The sequence below is a fragment of the Tenebrio molitor genome, chromosome 1 (genome assembly GCF_963966145.1).
Source record: "Tenebrio molitor chromosome 1, icTenMoli1.1, whole genome shotgun sequence".
Taxonomy (NCBI): Eukaryota; Metazoa; Arthropoda; class Insecta; order Coleoptera; family Tenebrionidae; genus Tenebrio; species Tenebrio molitor.
Genome location: NC_091046.1, coordinates 32,276,132 through 32,293,012, shown reverse-complemented (window position 1 = coordinate 32,293,012; position 16,881 = coordinate 32,276,132). Strand labels below are relative to the sequence as shown.

The following is a 16,881-nucleotide window of genomic DNA, read 5'->3' as shown; positions in this document are numbered from 1 at the left end:
AAGTAATAAAAAAAGTTATTGTAACAACTGAGTGTGTGTGTGAGATCCACCTTTCTTTAATCTCGACCAACCCAACGATAAATCCAACGTGAGTACCTACTTTGTTACAGAACTTGCAGTCATATTGTTCCACATTAGGTACATATTTTTTTTATTATTATTATTATCATTGGATAGTATTAAATTAACTACTTTCCTCATCATATTTTCATCATGCGAAAAGTTCAAATGGGTTTATTTCTGAGTCAATGGAGTCACCCCATAGGAGGACGTAATTTAGTATAGTTCTCATGTCATTGCTTTGCCTCCAGCCGCCCTCAGCTACCCTCACATTAAAATTTTAAATACATACCATCCTACACTTTTCATAACGATTTTTTTTTGTGAAATATGAAATCTTTTTTAAAATATCTGTATAACAAAAGTCACAAGTTATACAGAAAAGTTTTTAATAGTAATTAACGTTATAAGTCCGGGAACTCATAGTTTACAGTACGAGTTAGACGTTTAAGGACGAGGCGACGAAGGAGCCGAGTCTTGAAACTCGAAACGAGTACTGTAAAAAGAGTTCACGGACGAATGTCGTTATGTATTTTATTTCATCCTGCCTCAAATTTCCTTTGAAAGAAACATTGAAATGAATTTCAAAATAATTCAACAAAAGCTCTAAATCTAGTCACATTTTTGGAACATGATTAGCAACGGCTGTTTGGCAATTGTTTATTTTGTTGATTTTGTTGAAATAATTTGGTGCGTCAAAATGACTTCTAAAGCAAATCCTCCAGAAATTGTAAGAAAATCTGCAGAAGCCTGTGCCGACTTAATACCTAGCAAGTCTGGTGAAAGGTATCAAAAACAATTCAGCCATTTTTGTAAATGGAAATCAGAAAATAATGTGAAGAAAATTACGGAAGAGGTTATGCTGGCTGGCCTATTTTTTAGATTTGGTTTAAATGGTTGTATTATTTTATTTGTGAACTAACGTTTTTAGTCTGAGAAAGTAAGTACATCTTCTTTGTGGCCGAAATAGTTAAATTGTTAATTTGTATTTAGATGTAGTTTTGAATAAAACATTTCTTAAACCTGAATAATTGTTATTGCGATTGTTACTTTTGTGTTTCCAATAGCAACACTTAACCGGCGTCCGGCCGTTTTTTGCGTTTTCCCGGATTCAAACTGATGACGTAAAGTATTGAAATTTGACACAGGATGAAATAAAATAATTAAGATAGTTAAAAATAAAGTTAATACTCAAACAAATTTAAATATGACCAAACAATGTTGAACTGTGGGATTAACAGCAATAAATAACAAGAAAGGATTAACAATTAGGTGATAAATGTTCTAAGTTTAATCAAATAAATGTTCAATCGATAAAAATTATTTAAAAAAATATTAAACTTTAGATTCAAATAATATGTCAATAACTTTCCCAGGGTGTTATTTAAAATTTTGAAGTGAGGTTGGCTGGAGGACGCTAGGAGCAAAGATGTGTCATGACAATTAGTCTAAGTTAGATCACTCTATGCGTCGACCCACTTTCTAAAATTTCAAATTTGTAACGTTAAAGACACGAGAAATAACACAAATGTTAATATAAACAAGACATAGATCAATTAATCCTTTCAGTACCTCGTATTAACACAATTTAAACTTTTAAACATCAAAACCAAAAGAAATTAATGACATTTAATTAGATATGCTGAGAAAGGCTGCGTAATTGCGAAAGCTGTAATTAAGTAAGTACAAATCCGCTTCAGATTTAATATTTTTCAAGTTTTAATAATTCTTTGTAAATAAATTATTGTTGTTATGATTGAAAATTGGCGTGCACCACACTTTCAGCTGTTACAGTTCCATTACGAATATTCATTCCACCGACGACGTTATCGATTTGACTGTTAAATTATTAGTTACTAATAACATAACATGGATTGTAAGTGTTGATGGGCCAAGAAAATAATAAAATGTGGCAATCACAATATTCAGACTTTAGATATACGCACATATAATTCTTACAGTACTGTTACCGCTGTATCAGCCTGCATTTCACATTATGTATGTAACTATGGGTTTACACGACCAACAAAATGCAATAACTCTCATAACACTAAACAATGCGCAATGGTTTGTAATGTTTTCATCGTTTCAGATTATTCTTTTGACCTAGATTCACTGTCATAACATAAAACGCATGTGTGTTGTCACTTTGTGTGTTGTGTGCCTTGCGAATCCTAAAAATATTTTCCTAACAACGTTGTAACCCTACAATGAATTGCAAAGATAAGTGATAACAATCTCGACCTGCATTACCATTGTCAACTTCTGATTAAAACTATGTTCGGAAGATTAATCAAAAACATACACGTATCATCTTTTAACTAAAACTTTTTTTACTACGTTGACTATAGCGAAGTTACGTTCGAAAGCTTGTCGTCATTAAAAGAAGTGGTATCTTAGTGTTAATAGCGTATCGACTGATTTTCAGCATATATGTATAATTATGTATTTTAATTTAGCCATTGATATTAAGCAGTGACAATCTAGTCTGCATGCTCTGCTACAAAATACATGGATATATTTCTATAATGAAAAATGTCTTCATTTATCATGTGGTAACTTTTGGTACGGCACCTTAAATAATTTCAGTTTATATCTACAAACATGTGTAAAGTGAAATCTCTACGCACCATGGTTGATGTGGATGAAAGATAAAAACAATGGTTGCAGGAAAACAATAAATATAAGAGAAAATACACACATTTATAATTCAGAACCAAATTAAAAAGACGACATTTGCAGGGAAACAAAGGAGACGGAAATTTATAATCATTTATTGTAAACATCAGTTCTAAACTTTTTTGAGAAACAGAGAGTCATATACCGTTGAAAATGTGAAAAACATCTTCATAATTAAGATCTTAAAACTGAATTTTTTGAAACCGTAAATGATGTTACATACCTTTATGTTTTTTGTTACTACATACTCGTATTTCTTATGTATTCATATATTCCGCACTCTGTAATTATTGTTTGTATACATCCCGTTGAGCAAAGTTTTCAATAAAAAGAATATTTTTTACGTACAACCTTACAGGGTTATTCACGAGAGACTTCCGATGAAAATTTCATTATATGGAACCCAAAATACAAGAAACCCCTAGAACTTGATATTTTGTTTAATTCGAAATAAGTTAGCAATCCAAGTGGCTTAGCGAATAAGATTAATCATGACACTTTCTCTTTATCGAGGTTATGAGCAAAAGTTAATATAAATGTGAAAACTAACATGACAGACAATAAGGGCCAGCAATCGTTGATTTAAGTATTGCTTTTTATAAATTTAGGAAGCTAGAAACCTTTGGAAATTGTAGTTTCAGTGGCATATAACGAAATTCCCATAAAAAGTCTCTCGTGACTAACCCTGTATATACGGATTGATTCACATAACTTTCCGACCCTAACGAAATTTAATACGTTTTTCATAAGTTGATCCAAAAAACACGAATTATTTTAAACTTTTGTATGGTTTGGACATCCCTCACAAAAGTCTGAATTATAAGAATTTTAAAATGGCACTAGTGACAATATTTCTTTTTATTTGAAAAACTATCTCGTCATATATCAATATCATATCCATCTTTTCGTCATTGGAGCACATTTTAATTAACAAAAATTATTTCAGAATTATACAAAAAGGAACTGTCAAGTGATTGTCAATAATGCCAGGAGTGTCCAGATTTCATAGTAAATAAAGGTACAGTCGCGGCCGTTGAAATCTCAGACAGGGAAAATTTAAACACTCTGTATAAATTTCGAAATTTGATTAGCGTAAATAGGATTTTCATCAAGGATTATAAAGTCAGTGTCAGTTTTTGACATATTAGGTCAAAATCACGCCTAACTTTTGAAATGCCGCAATTATCTGAATTGCAAAAATGTGATAGAGTGAGGGACGGTGTGAGTAGCGGAGCCATTGCGAGAGAAATAATGTGGATAATGTTTGAGTGACATTTTTAGAAACGTCACTTTCAATACTACGGAATGATCAAGAATGACTGAGTCTGTTGGTAACAATGAAATTTGGCAAATTTAAAATTTACCAACGAAGGTTAATTTTTGTAATAGTATAAACATAACCTGCATTACCAACAATGTTTTTAATGTCATCTCAAGTTAAAAAATCCAGTCAGTGCGTGGTCAGTGCCAATTACTAGACAAAAATCACCAGTATTTTCAATTGTTTCATTGCCAACAGACTCAATCATTGTTGATCACGCTGTATTTACAAAGCCAAAAGTTTAACGTTGTCAGAGTGTCTGAGTTTTCAACGGCCGCGACTGTACATATCAAGTTATCACTGAATAACGTATTACTGGCTGCATTTAACTTTCGTTAGTGTCGGAAAATTATGTGAATCAGTCTGTATATTTTTCTGTAAATAAGACTACACAGAAGTCGTTCATACATTATGTAAGATAATTGAACAAAGTAAACTGTTTTCATTTGAATTAATCTTATTATGTACCTGTGCGTATCCTGTTTCACAATAATTTCACAATTGTGAGGTACAACATTGATACAAATGGATACCTACAATACTAAATAAACTATGGTAAAGCTTGGTTGCCATAAACAATTCACCAAAAATGTATTTTTGTTGGATATGTATTAGGTAATGATGGATTCGACTCATCGGTCAAATTAATTGTACATTTCGTTCAGTGAACCGGCGTTAATCCTCGATAGGTGGTTTCTTGCAAAGGACGCGAGCTTTTCTGAAATAAATCAGCGCGCGGTGCCGAAGAAGTTGGCGAAGATAAACCGTCACACAAATGATAAATTCGTGTATCATTCTTAACCTTCTCCGATGTCAGCGGGCAACAATACAAAAAAAGGCAACATCACAACAATACCTGGATATAATGCGTATAGCAACAATGAAACAAAAAAGACTCTCAATCCACCCTTTCTCCGTAAACAACAAAACCTAACCAAACACTCACAATGGCATTGTCAACACATCACCACCGCGCGATGGTGGCATTCATTGAACTGGTGCAATCGACGCAACGACGACGCTCTGTTTGTTTGCGATGCGATAGGACGCGACGTCAAACCCTCGCGAGATGCGGCGTCAAACTGGGAATGCCGTCAAGAACACCAGACGCAGAGGGCCCAACGCACGCTTTTGCCGTATTTCGAAGGGCTCGCGCTCGCGCCTGTCTTCTGATGGTGAATCAGATGTGACATTCGGACGGAATCGCGAGACCTGCTTGATTGTTAACACACTTCATCATTCTAATTACGGACTCGTCACCCTGGGCCCAGATCGGACTTTTCGAAACAGATGAGTTCCTAGTACCTACTCGTTTTATCAAGTTTTAAACAAAATATTAAAATCCACCGTCAATAGTACGCACCCTCCAATATTTCCAAAACTTATAAAAGTAACGTCTTTCAGTTTTTAATTGCAACTTCTAAATGTCTACTAATTACATAATATGTATTTACTTATTATGTTTATTCCACCCTATACTGATCGACACGGCGTTCATGCTTGATTTCTTGTTACGAACTAATGTTAAATTTTAAATTAATTGAAAACAAGTAAATATATTGCAAAAATCATCCTAATTTATTGTAAATCCACCCTCGTAGCAAATTCAACGCGAAAACAGTTTGGGTAAGCATAATTATTGTTAATATACTTCGTTTTTTGATTCCAGTTTTCATATACAGCCTGTCCCAGAACTGCCTCCCCATAGAAAACAGGCATGTGCCCACAGAAAAAGAGACTCCAAAATAAGATGACTAAAATAAATGTTCCTGTAGCTCACATAACCGAGTTATAAAGTTTTCAATTTCACCAATCCCAGAAGCTCGACCTCAGGTTTTATTAAAAGATGGGACAGATTGCTGAACAGTAAAAATAATTATTAATATCGCAACAATAAGCGAAAAGTTTACTTGGAAATTTGACTTTTGACTACTTCGAAATCCCGGGAACGCAAAATTGCGGTCATCCTACCTTGAAGGTGCTCAACTCTAACTGGTCTAGTTTAAAATGTCTTTTCTCGATTATCGCTTGAGATAGTACTTTTTTTCTTTAAAATTCAGATTATCACATTTACCCAAATACTCCCTTTTTTCTGGGGAGGCAGTGCTAGGACAGCCTGCATACATACATTCCCTTTATCTTCTTCTCATTATCGCAAATAGATGTGACTTATTTTTGCTACATATGCCAGAATTTTTTTTTTAAGTTCCTGTAAAATCTATTTTATTTTATTTTATTTTATTTCAATATATTTTTTGGAGAACTTAAATAACAGATATTTTGACAATTTATAAACAAAAATATGTATATACAAAAATTAACATTTGCCATTTGCGGTAATACCGACTACTTCTCTTAATGTGTTCATAATTGTAATATTTATTCTGACCAATCTGACCCACTACACACAGCATTCAGATCGAATTAATTTATCATTACTTATATTATTATTAAATAAAGATAAAATTTATTGCAAACTTAGTGTACGAGTAAGTTAGATCGATCTATTTTCCTTTAATATCGGCTCACTTCGTCATAAATCCAGTATGGGTAGGATGTAACCACATTTTCAATTTTAAAAAATTTCTAATAAGAGAGACTGGTTCACATAACTTTCCGACCGCAACGAATTTTAAATGCAACCAGTAATACGTTATTCAGTAATAACTTGATAGGTATTTACATGAAATCTGAACACTCCTGGCATTATTGACAATCTACACTCGCGAGCAAAGAAATCGACCCACCTCACACTTTTGAGTTTGAATGGATTTTTTTTTAGTCGGCAGGAATCAGATTTAAACAAATAATATGTCGTTTGAAAGACCGTTTATTAACGTTTTAAATGACCTTAAATTTTCTCAGATTCCTTTTGTTTTCTCAAGTGTAGAGCCTTAAAACAAAAGTTATTGCTATATGTTGTGTAGCGGACTTGTGCATGCTCTAACTTCTACGGCAATAAAATTAAGTCTCTGCAGGAAATGTTTATTACATTTGTTGACATTTGACATTAGCAGCCCCATTAGCCACATTATCCGTGAATATAATGGATACCACACCTGAAGTAGCTGCCCAAGTCGTTGCTTGCACACAACTTGGGCATAGTCAGCGATGTGTTGCTCAACAACTGAATCTGAGCCGATCAGCAGTTCGACGGGTGTACCGGCGATTTCAGGACACTGGTTCCTTCAATCGGAGACCAGGAGCAGGTAGACGTCGGTATACATCGGAGAGAGATGACCGCTTCATTGAATTGAATCAACATCGTTGACGAACCGTCGACTGAATGCTATTCAAATTCAACGGCAGCTCCGTGATGTCCGAGGGGTGGTTGTTAATGAGGGGACAGTGAGGCGAAGACTGCAGGAAACGAACCTGACACCTCGCAGACCTGCAACTGGTCCAAAGCTGACTGCAGCTCATCGACAAGCACGGCTTCGTTTCGCACGGGAGCATCTGAATTGGACCTTAGACCATTGGATGCCTCTTCTGTTCTCCGATGAGACCAGGATATGTCTCAACGGCAAGGATGGAAGAGGACGAGTGTACCGGCGACCCGGAAAACGATTTGCCCAGTGCTGTATCGATGAACGCGTCAGTTATGGAGGTGGTTCCTGTATGATCTGGGGTGGGATATCTGTGGAAGAACGAACTGAAACTGTCTTCATCGTTGAGGCAGCCCGTGGTCGCAATAGAAGGAGTTTGACAGCTGCATGGTATGTCGGAGAGATTTTGGCTGACCATGTGGTGCCCTATGCTGGGTTTGTGGGCGACCAGTCCATGTTAATGCATGACAATGCAAAGCCACACACTGCGAGAATCACCAGAGAGTACCTTGTGGAAGTGAGACTTCGAGTTTTAGAGTGGCCAGCATGTAGCCCCGACCTAAACCCCATCGAACATCTGTGGGACGAGCTCAAGAGAAGAGTTCGAGCCGGAGTTCCTGTTGGTACGTCCATTCCAGAACTGATGGTTGCAGTGGAAGAAGAGTGGCATAACATTCCACAAGAAAGAATAGTAAATTTGATTAGGTCAATGCCCAATCGCATGCAAGCTGTTGTTAGAGCGAGGGGAGGTAATACGCGATACTAAAATTAAAGAATTGTTGCTGTAGTCTTATTTAATTTCATTTTAAGGCGCTATACTTGAGAAGAAAGAAGCAGTTGTGAGAGAATGTAGGCTCATTGAAAACGTTAAGAAACAGTCTTTCAAACGGCATATGATTTGTTTAAATCTGATTCCTGGCTACTGAAAAAAAATGCATTCAAACTTGTGTGTGTGGGTGGGTCGATTTCTTTGCTCGCAAGTGTAGTTCAGAGACATAAAAATGGCTCCACCTTGCAAAAGGTACAGAAAAGTTTATACTTGGCAGATACCTTCTATTAGGCATATTATTAATATTGCTGAGTTTGCGACCTTGGGGGTTGCCGCTCGCCTCGCCATATTGGTGAATAGGGGTAGAAAGTCACATTTTCGCGATTATTTCATTATCCGTGCGAGATACGTCTATCTAAGTTCGAATAAAAAATGTAGAGCATGCAATTCTCTATAGTTTTTGTTGTTTATGTTTTTTTGTCAGAACAATAGTTTCGTAGTTACAGCGTGTTGAAATCGAGCATTTTTATTATTTTTGTACTTTTTACTCTTTTCCACACCACCACAGGGGAAGAGCAATAGGGCGCGTTTTTTTTTAAACGTGGTGTCCCCAGTTAGTAGGGATATATTTTCAATTAATAATATTTCAGGTGCAGAATCTTTTATAGAAGGTATTGGAGTAAGACCAAATTTACTGGACTTACATCCCCAATCAAGTGCATTTTTAGAATTGTTGAACTACAATTGAATAGATGTTAAATTATTTAAATAGCATTTTTTCACTACTAGTAATAAAGTCTAGCGTTATCGGTTGTCATAGAACACTGAGAAGTTTCGTTTTTCTACGTTGGCCCAGTGACAGGTAAATAATTTTTCATTATTAACCAGTGGTGAATAATGGAACAACCGTCACCTAGCAACGAAAAATTGTCGTCTATTTCATTGGTTAACGTAGACGATTTTCATACCAACTGTCAAGAAGTGACAACTCGGATCCGTCGCATCCGACAAAATAATTTGATTAATAATTATTATCAGAAAGGGTTTTAACGTATCTAGTAGTGAAAAAAATTGTATATAAACCACGGTGGAGAAGTCCCTTATAGCCTTCGCACCTTACAACCCTCGGCGCGCCTCGGGCTATAATCTTGGCGCTCTGGCTATAATCATGAACTTCTCCACCTTGGTATATAATATACTATTATCCTTACCATATCCTCGTTTCGCACTTGATTCTTTAATAGTATATTAAAGAACGAGTTCTATAAGGGTTGATTTGGCGCACGAGTCCCAAATGTAGAAAACGACCCGTAGGGGAGTTTTGTATGGGACGAGTGCGCCAATGCCCTTATACGGGTTTTTTATGTTATTTTTTAGAATTTGCACCCTTGTTTTAATTTTTAAATAAAAAAATTAAATTTTCAAATTCTAGGGAATTTTGTATTAATTGGTAATTGAAGCTAATGAAAAGAGCAAAATTGTGATTATGAGCCCCAAAAAACTAGGCCTAATAACTATTTTTTGCTATTATATTGGTAATTAATTTATTCCGGCCAAGGTACATTTTGGCTGTGGCTAGTGATTTAGAATTTGGCACAGCGATATCATCAAAAAATATTTAAATGGTCCTGTTCCATTACTACGTACGACAATTATTCTCAGAGTAGTTTTTGGTATATACTGATAATTAGGGCCCGGATTTTAGGCAATTAAAAAGTCGGAAATAGGTGCCTAAAATAGTCCCTTAAACTACTGCAAATAGTCCCTTAAAAACTGAAAATAAGCCATACTAGGTCCTTAAAGTTGTGGTTAATTAAATTAAAAAATGTGTTTTTAAAGTTTTAAGTAGGTACACACAACAAGATATTTACTAATTATTTTTTATTAATTAATATACAATACTACAAGTTTGTTAGTTATTTACATTGTTACGTATTTACATTGCATACAAGATATTGCTCTAAATTTTCTACTTTAAAACATTGTCGGTTATCCACCAAAATGGACTTATATTTTGAAAAACTTCTTTCTACCTCGCAAGAGGTAATGGGCGCAAATTTGTAATAAATTTCTTCCATTTTGGTGTCATGTTCCGGCACATCTTCACCTCTAAAAATTCTTGCCAATTCTAGAAGAAATTTGTATCCAGGATTTTTTTCAGTAACATCTTCAAGTTTTTTTAATGCTACTGCTGCTACAGGGCCTGGAGATTTTTTTAGGGAGGTAAATACGTTTTCAACAATTTTGATTGAATCGGTTAAAGGTAACCCATTTTTTTCCAATTGAGTAATACTTTCGCAGATTATTTTAAAATTACTGCGAACATAAATTAATTGGTTTTTTATTCCGGGTTTCTTCATTATAGACTGTGCTTTTTGAATAGCAACAGCAGAACTTCCATCAAAGGACATGACAACCTGTGAGTAGTTAAAAACAGTTTAACAATCAATTAATTTGCTTATCTTTTATATACTTACTTCTTTAATGGAATCAAAGTGTTCGCTGTAAAACATAGCAGCCTGAAGCCATGTTCCCCATCGTGTTAAAATTGGCTGTGGAGGCAGTGGCATTTCTTTTAGTTTTTCTTTGTACATTTCAACTCTCAAAGGTGCCTTAACGAAAATTTTTTTCACGTTCGAAATTAAATTATCCACATCTTCATATTGATAGCGAATTTTTTCAGCCACTAGATTTAAAGCATGCGCTAAGCATGTGACATGCACAATTTTTGGATAAAACACCTTAAGGTGTCTACCAGATTTTATCATATATGGTGCTCCATCCGTTACAAACAAAAGAAACTTTTCAGCAACAACTCTGGTACTCCACAAGATTTCTACGCATAGAAATTTTAAATCAAAATAAATTTAAAAAAGTGAAAAACCCTTACCTAAAGATTGATTTACGAATCTAGCTATTGTCTCATGATTTGTTCTTTCTAATTGTTTAGACGCCAAAAGATAAGATTTTCCAGGTTCATCTTCTGAAAGTTTCCCAACCAGACAATTCGCCACATATCGCCCAAGTGCATCTGTTGTTTCGTCAACTGAAACCCATATGTTAAAAGGATCCAGCTCATTCCGAATGCGGTCAATAGTCTAAAAGTGAAAATAATTTTAAATTAAATATTAAAAGATAGTATGTTCATACATCTTTGTAGCATTTTGGTAAATAATTTTTCCGTAAAGTAGACTCATCCGGAATTTTTCTACCACAATATTTTGTCAGAAAATTCTGAAACGCAGGATTTTGTAGTTTGTGCCATGGTATATTGGCAGCTAAAAAGACGTTACAAAGTTCCATATTGAATGTACTATTTGCCGATTCCTCCAAGTTCTGTGTCAGCAACGTTTGCCGAAGCGGTGTCATAATGTTCTCTTTATGGATGGCCGTTTGCTCATGCTGTTGCAAGTGACATTTTTTTTCGCATATAAACTACAAAAAATAAAATTTTCAAATAAGTAAAAAATATAAAATGACATATTTTTAATTATGCTTAACTTACCAGTTTACCACAAGCTTTACAAAACATTTCTCGGGTTGATTTTATTTCATATAAATCTTTCTTGCTTGTCCACTGTAATATTTTTTCGCGTAAACTAATTTTTTGTTTCGGCATTATGTTCACTTTAAACAGGTTCACAAGAAACACGACCACTGCACGGAGATAAAGTAAACGAGAAATGACAAATTTGTAATGCTTATATTTACGTCTCCCACCAAATTTCAGAGGAGATGGTTAATTTTATATTTCTTAAATTTTTAGAAAATGACACCCTTAAGGTTTCTCTTATTGTTTCACTTCGGGATTTTAATTTTCGTTTTTATGGCAAGGACCATTTTATAAACGTTAAAGCTTCTAACAATACCTAAGTATCAGAAAACATTAGACCGCGTATACCTGCACCCCTTCGAACAGAGGCAAACAGATAAACTCTGTAATTTATGCCAGTCCAGTCTAATGGTTTGTGGTACTTAGGTATTGTCGGAGTATTTACCGCTGACATCATGGTCCCAACCGTAAAAGCGAAAAAGTAATTCCTGTATTGTACTGCACTTTGTACATTTCAGTAATTACATCTCCTTAAATTTTAAAATCATAAAGCATTGTAAATTTTATTGAGGTACCACTTTTACATTTTCAATACCGTAAACTTCCCAGAATTCGAAAATTGGGAAAAAACCGCAAAAATGAAATTGATTTTTGGTCATTTTAGGCATGTTCAGGCAGTTAAAAGGTAAAATAGGTATTTAAAGGGCATTTTAGGCCGAATAGGCAGAATCAAATATGGCTCTAATTACTCTAATTAAGCCAGAAATCATTTATAGACAAGTTTCATACATGTGCCTTAAAAAATAAAAATAGTCCATTTTGCCTAAAATCCGGGCCCTACTGATAATACTGTTCAAAATTCTCTATTAGTTCGTATTTCACTGCTAAATTAAAATGTAACATTTTAACAAAACAGTCATGCTGGTAGGTATTTGTAACGACCTATTCTAACACGGAACATGAGTGAATGTGTAATACTAATATGTTGTATTGTTTCACTTGCACCATTACAAATTCTACAACTATCATTACTTATAGTACATTATACAGGGTGTTTTAGAAGTTGAGAGGTTCCTTGTAACACGAGATACTCTACATTATTCTTAAGAATTTTAGCCTAAATCTTCTTAGTAAAATGTTTGTATTAAGGGAGATAATTGATTGTATATTTTTATTGTTTTCTAAAATTTTGAGTCCGGTCCTGTCTATTTCTCCGCTGTCCTAGATTAATAACTGACGCCCAAGATGGTGTCTTTCTGGAAATCGCTCTGCGTACTCTCTAGACGCCGCAGCTGCATTCTGATAACGTGATAACATTGCCCCTACATTAGCAACATATCTGTGAACTCATTATTTTCGTAATGATAAAGCCATTCCGACTAATTAGATGACAACTGTGACAGTATTTTTGATTAACGTCCATGCTCATTTGATTTTTTTTTGTCAATTCTAATTTCTAACAAATTAGCGCAAATTTGAGCAGGGCCGGTTTCAAAATTTCAAAAAAATCAACTTATTGTATCTTCATTGCCGTTCACATTTTACTAAGGTGACTTTGGCTAAAACTCTTTAGAAGAACGCATACTATCACAGGTTAAAAGGAACACACCCTGTATTATAGGTCATTATAAATGATTGTCTCATCGCAGTTGGCGTTGGTGACGTAGTTGAATGTGCCGCAAGCTTCATAACATGAGTGAGACTAGTATCGCCGATAGGTGGCGCTACCGGCGGTAGTAGAAATCTGGCCACTAGTTTGTCTAACGTTGCGAAGGTAGCGGCACATTCAAAATTTGTGTGGGTATTCAACGCCAACTACGATGGGACAATCATTTATAATGACCCTGTATAATCTCTAATAACGTGTTTTCATAAATTTTAATATTGATAACTTAACCGTGAATACCAAATATAATCTAGTTAGATTTTATGTTGTCAATATTTCACTTCTAATTATTTGTAAAAAAAACTATACCCAAAGATAAAAGTTGCACTTATTTCTAAATTACACATTTTTCCAAGTTCTCTATATGTCAAGTGAAGACATTTAGCTCGGTTCAAATTTCCTCCAAGAACAATATTCATTTCAATGACGAAACTATACCTATACGAGATATCTTTGGGCGTTTTTCTATACCATTTAGGATTTTTACTATATGTTATAGGTATTTATGGTATTTTATATATTTAACAACTTTGCATTTTAAAAACGAAGATATTTAATAATTTTCCATTGCTTATAAAGAGCCTTATCCCCCTTTGCACCGTCGTACTAAGCAATGCTTAAGTATTGGATAACAATGTGATTCCAATACTTAAGCATTGCTTAGTAGGACTGTGCAAACGGGCATTAGAGCAAGTTTTCATATACCGGGTGTAGAATGGATTTTGGTACATAGGCACTTTACGTGTAAAATTAAAAATCCTCGGATATTGGGCTCCCCTAATTATTTTAGAACAAACCCTTAAATACAAAAATTGTAGAGTTTTAAAAATGGTTCCCAATTCTTATTTGTTTTGTTTTTTAACATCTTCCGGAAGTACACAATAATGGAAAAAAGAATTAAAGAATTTGTCAAAATAGCTGGGAAGTGTAACCGAGGTGACAACCAAAGATGACACTATGATATTTTTATTGTTATCGGGAGTCATGGCTATTACTATTTTATCGGTAGATTTTTACTATTTAATTTATCTTGTATAACAGAACCAGAAGGTGTTAGAAAATAATTAGAAAAGGATGTAGGTAAAAAAAAATTTACTCTACAACTTTTGTGTTTAAGGTTTTGTTGGAAAATAATTAGGGGAGCCAATATCAGAGGATTTTCACTATTGCACGTAAAGTGCCAATGTACCAAAATCCATTCTACACCCTGTATATTATTTATGTGTACATATATTATATGTAGTTCATTCGATTATATTTAGAAATTTATCTTCTAAAATAAATAAAATAAAATGAAATTTATGTAGCTTCAACTTTTTCGTGAGTGCCTACTAATTAAATAAATTTTTAAGAAATAAAAGATAAAAACCCAAACAACATTTAGGTAGAATCTTATCTGTGTTTTTAGTAGAATGGAAGTGAGGGTACTTTATCTCGTAATGTGTAAGGGCGGTAAACGAGATGACGAATGCTTTTTTCTGGGGTGGAAAGAATAGACATAATTTGTTTTGCACTTGAACATGAGGGCTTTATAATAATTATATGGATTGAACGTTATTAAGGTTTCTTTAAAATTTCTATTGGGTAACGCTAAAGAAATATTCCAATCCTAGTTAGCAAAAAGTTCTTGTGTTATAAAACCACTTCCTTAATTATAAAATGACCAAAGAAATCAATTCATTAAACCTACGTTTCGGAGTACAATGGTATGTCTCTAATAGCAGCGTTTACAAAAAAAATATTTATTTTTAAAACAGTTAAATCACTTAACATTGTTGAAGAGAAAATACGATCTACCGATAAAATGTAACAAGATTTAAGTTTTCGGAGCCACCTATTCCAGGCGGTCTTTGTTTCAAATCTAAGAAGACACTTTGTGGAAGAGCCAGAGAGATATATTTTGATCAGAACTGTATACACGTCCCTGGCATATCCATAACGTTCATTTAATAAAATAGTGATTTAGAGCTCAACCGAAATCGTCCGAATGTTGCATCTCTACAAGGCCGAAACAGAGGCTTCCCTGCGGAGCGTCACACCCCCTACTTGAATCCAGCGTCGTTTCCATGACAACAGACGCATCTCTCCTGCTTTCAGACTGGGAAAACACGCCGTTCATATGCATGCTGCTGCATAAGAAAAACGATTAGGGTGATTAATATGCTTGGAAAGACTGCGGTCGTTACAAAACGAATGCTCCGACAAATTAGTTAAGTGCCCCTCTATTTCTTTCGTGATTTTGTCTAGCACGCAATGTTACGCCAGTTAACTTAAACCTTCTTGTTGAACACGAACGAAAGAAGTAAGTGGAAAGTGTCATGAATAAACGGAGCATTTTTCTGATTTATAACTCTTAAAATGGAAAAATTGCAATAGGAAATCGTTTATATACATGAAAAACTGTACCATATAATTCAATTAATGTGTTTCGTTTTATTAATCTTGTGGCACTATCTATCATAAAACCCTTGTTGATGTCGAATAAACTTTAGTAAGTCACTAGATAATGGTTCTTTAATGAAAGTAGATAATGTATATGGGGTATACCGTTTTAATCAGTAGAGTTTAGTACAATATGCACGTAGGTAGGGGAGGGGGGTGAGATGGGACAGCGAGGTAAGACGGGGTATCCGCAATATTACGCGATTCAAACGTACCAATCGCAATAAATTGTACAGTAGCGGATGACCATTTTCAAAGCAAGAGGACGTTTTGTTGCACTAAAACAAAAAATAGCATCGTGCCTTCATTCAAATTTATCCTCAAAGTTGACGTTGAAGAGTCGATTGTGAACACACTACTCGTGTAAAAACGTAAGATTTAAACAGCTGATACGTGATCCGTAATGCGTAGTGCGTCCACAATCGACTCTTCAACGCCAACTTCGAGGATAAATTTAAATGAACGCACGATACTTTGCGCAAAAAATTGAGGCAAGTGCATTCCGTAAATTAAACCAAAAAAAGACTTCATTTAATCTCAAAAAAAAAAACAGAAAAATAAAAGAGCAAGAAAAATACTTTTGTAATAATTTGTAAAGCTACTCCAGAAATATAATTTGCTGCATTTTTTAACATTATTGACAGTAAGACTCGTTAATTCAACGGAAGTTGAATTATACAGTTGAATGGCGTTATAAGTAACGTGCGATCGAAAAAAAAAATCGAGTTACCTGGATTGTGATATTCTGACGCTTTAATTGGTTCAAACCACCATTTTCGCCTACTCTGATTTTTTTTTATTCGATCTCACGGTATAACATTATTGAAAACTTGATATTGTTTTTTTTTTGTGTTTTTATGTTATGCGTGAGAAGGTTATCAAAATATTGAACTGTAGGTGATTCCAGATGTTTGTTCAATACAGCAGATAACTATACCACCGGCGGTAAAAAAGAATCACCCTGTATACTGGGTGCCCCAAAATTCGCGGAACAACTCAATGAGGTAATGTCAATTCATGTTAGAAAATAACGAGAAAAATAATTAAAAAATTCTATACCTCTTA

General features: G+C 34.5%; 2 protein-coding genes across 4 annotated transcripts in view; both read right to left on the bottom strand.

Moving 5' to 3' along the window:
- The window catches only part of tei (teiresias), a 281,205-nt gene extending 276,034 nt beyond the window's left edge, over positions 1–5,171 (bottom strand). The window contains exon 1 of one of the 3 annotated variants that reach the window (XM_069042272.1): positions 5,007–5,171. In XM_069042272.1, the coding sequence (XP_068898373.1) occupies positions 5,007–5,047 (41 nt within the window). In that variant the 5' untranslated portion in view covers positions 5,048–5,171. Of the gene's footprint in view, positions 1–4,916 lie in introns of all 3 variants that reach the window. The other 2 variants (XM_069042260.1, XM_069042265.1) reach the window with 2 other exon arrangements.
- A 4,850-nt stretch (positions 5,172–10,021) lies between these two features.
- Positions 10,022–12,547, bottom strand: LOC138141306 (uncharacterized). The gene is made up of 5 exons (XM_069062023.1): positions 11,661–12,547; positions 11,306–11,590; positions 11,046–11,253; positions 10,633–10,991; positions 10,022–10,572 (listed from the first exon to the last, which is right to left on the bottom strand). The coding sequence occupies exons 1-5, from the start codon at positions 11,772–11,774 to the stop codon at positions 10,084–10,086; spliced, it is 1,455 nt and encodes a 484-aa protein (XP_068918124.1). The 5' UTR covers positions 11,775–12,547; the 3' UTR covers positions 10,022–10,083.
- Positions 12,548–16,881: the final 4,334 nt, after the last annotated feature.

What these genes read in the sequence shown, in the direction of transcription:
- LOC138141306 (XM_069062023.1), bottom strand. Translation starts at nt 11,774, where the DNA reads ATGCCGAAACAAAAAATTAGTTTACGCGAAAAAATATTACAGTGGACA. An exon ending in GTAAAGCTTGTGGTAAACTG is followed by an intron (nt 11,591 to 11,660) that starts GTAAGTTAAGCA and finishes TATTTTTTGTAG; the next exon opens with TTTATATGCGAAAAAAAATG. An exon ending in TACCAAAATGCTACAAAGAT is followed by an intron (nt 11,254 to 11,305) that starts GTATGAACATAC and finishes TTTCACTTTTAG; the next exon opens with ACTATTGACCGCATTCGGAA.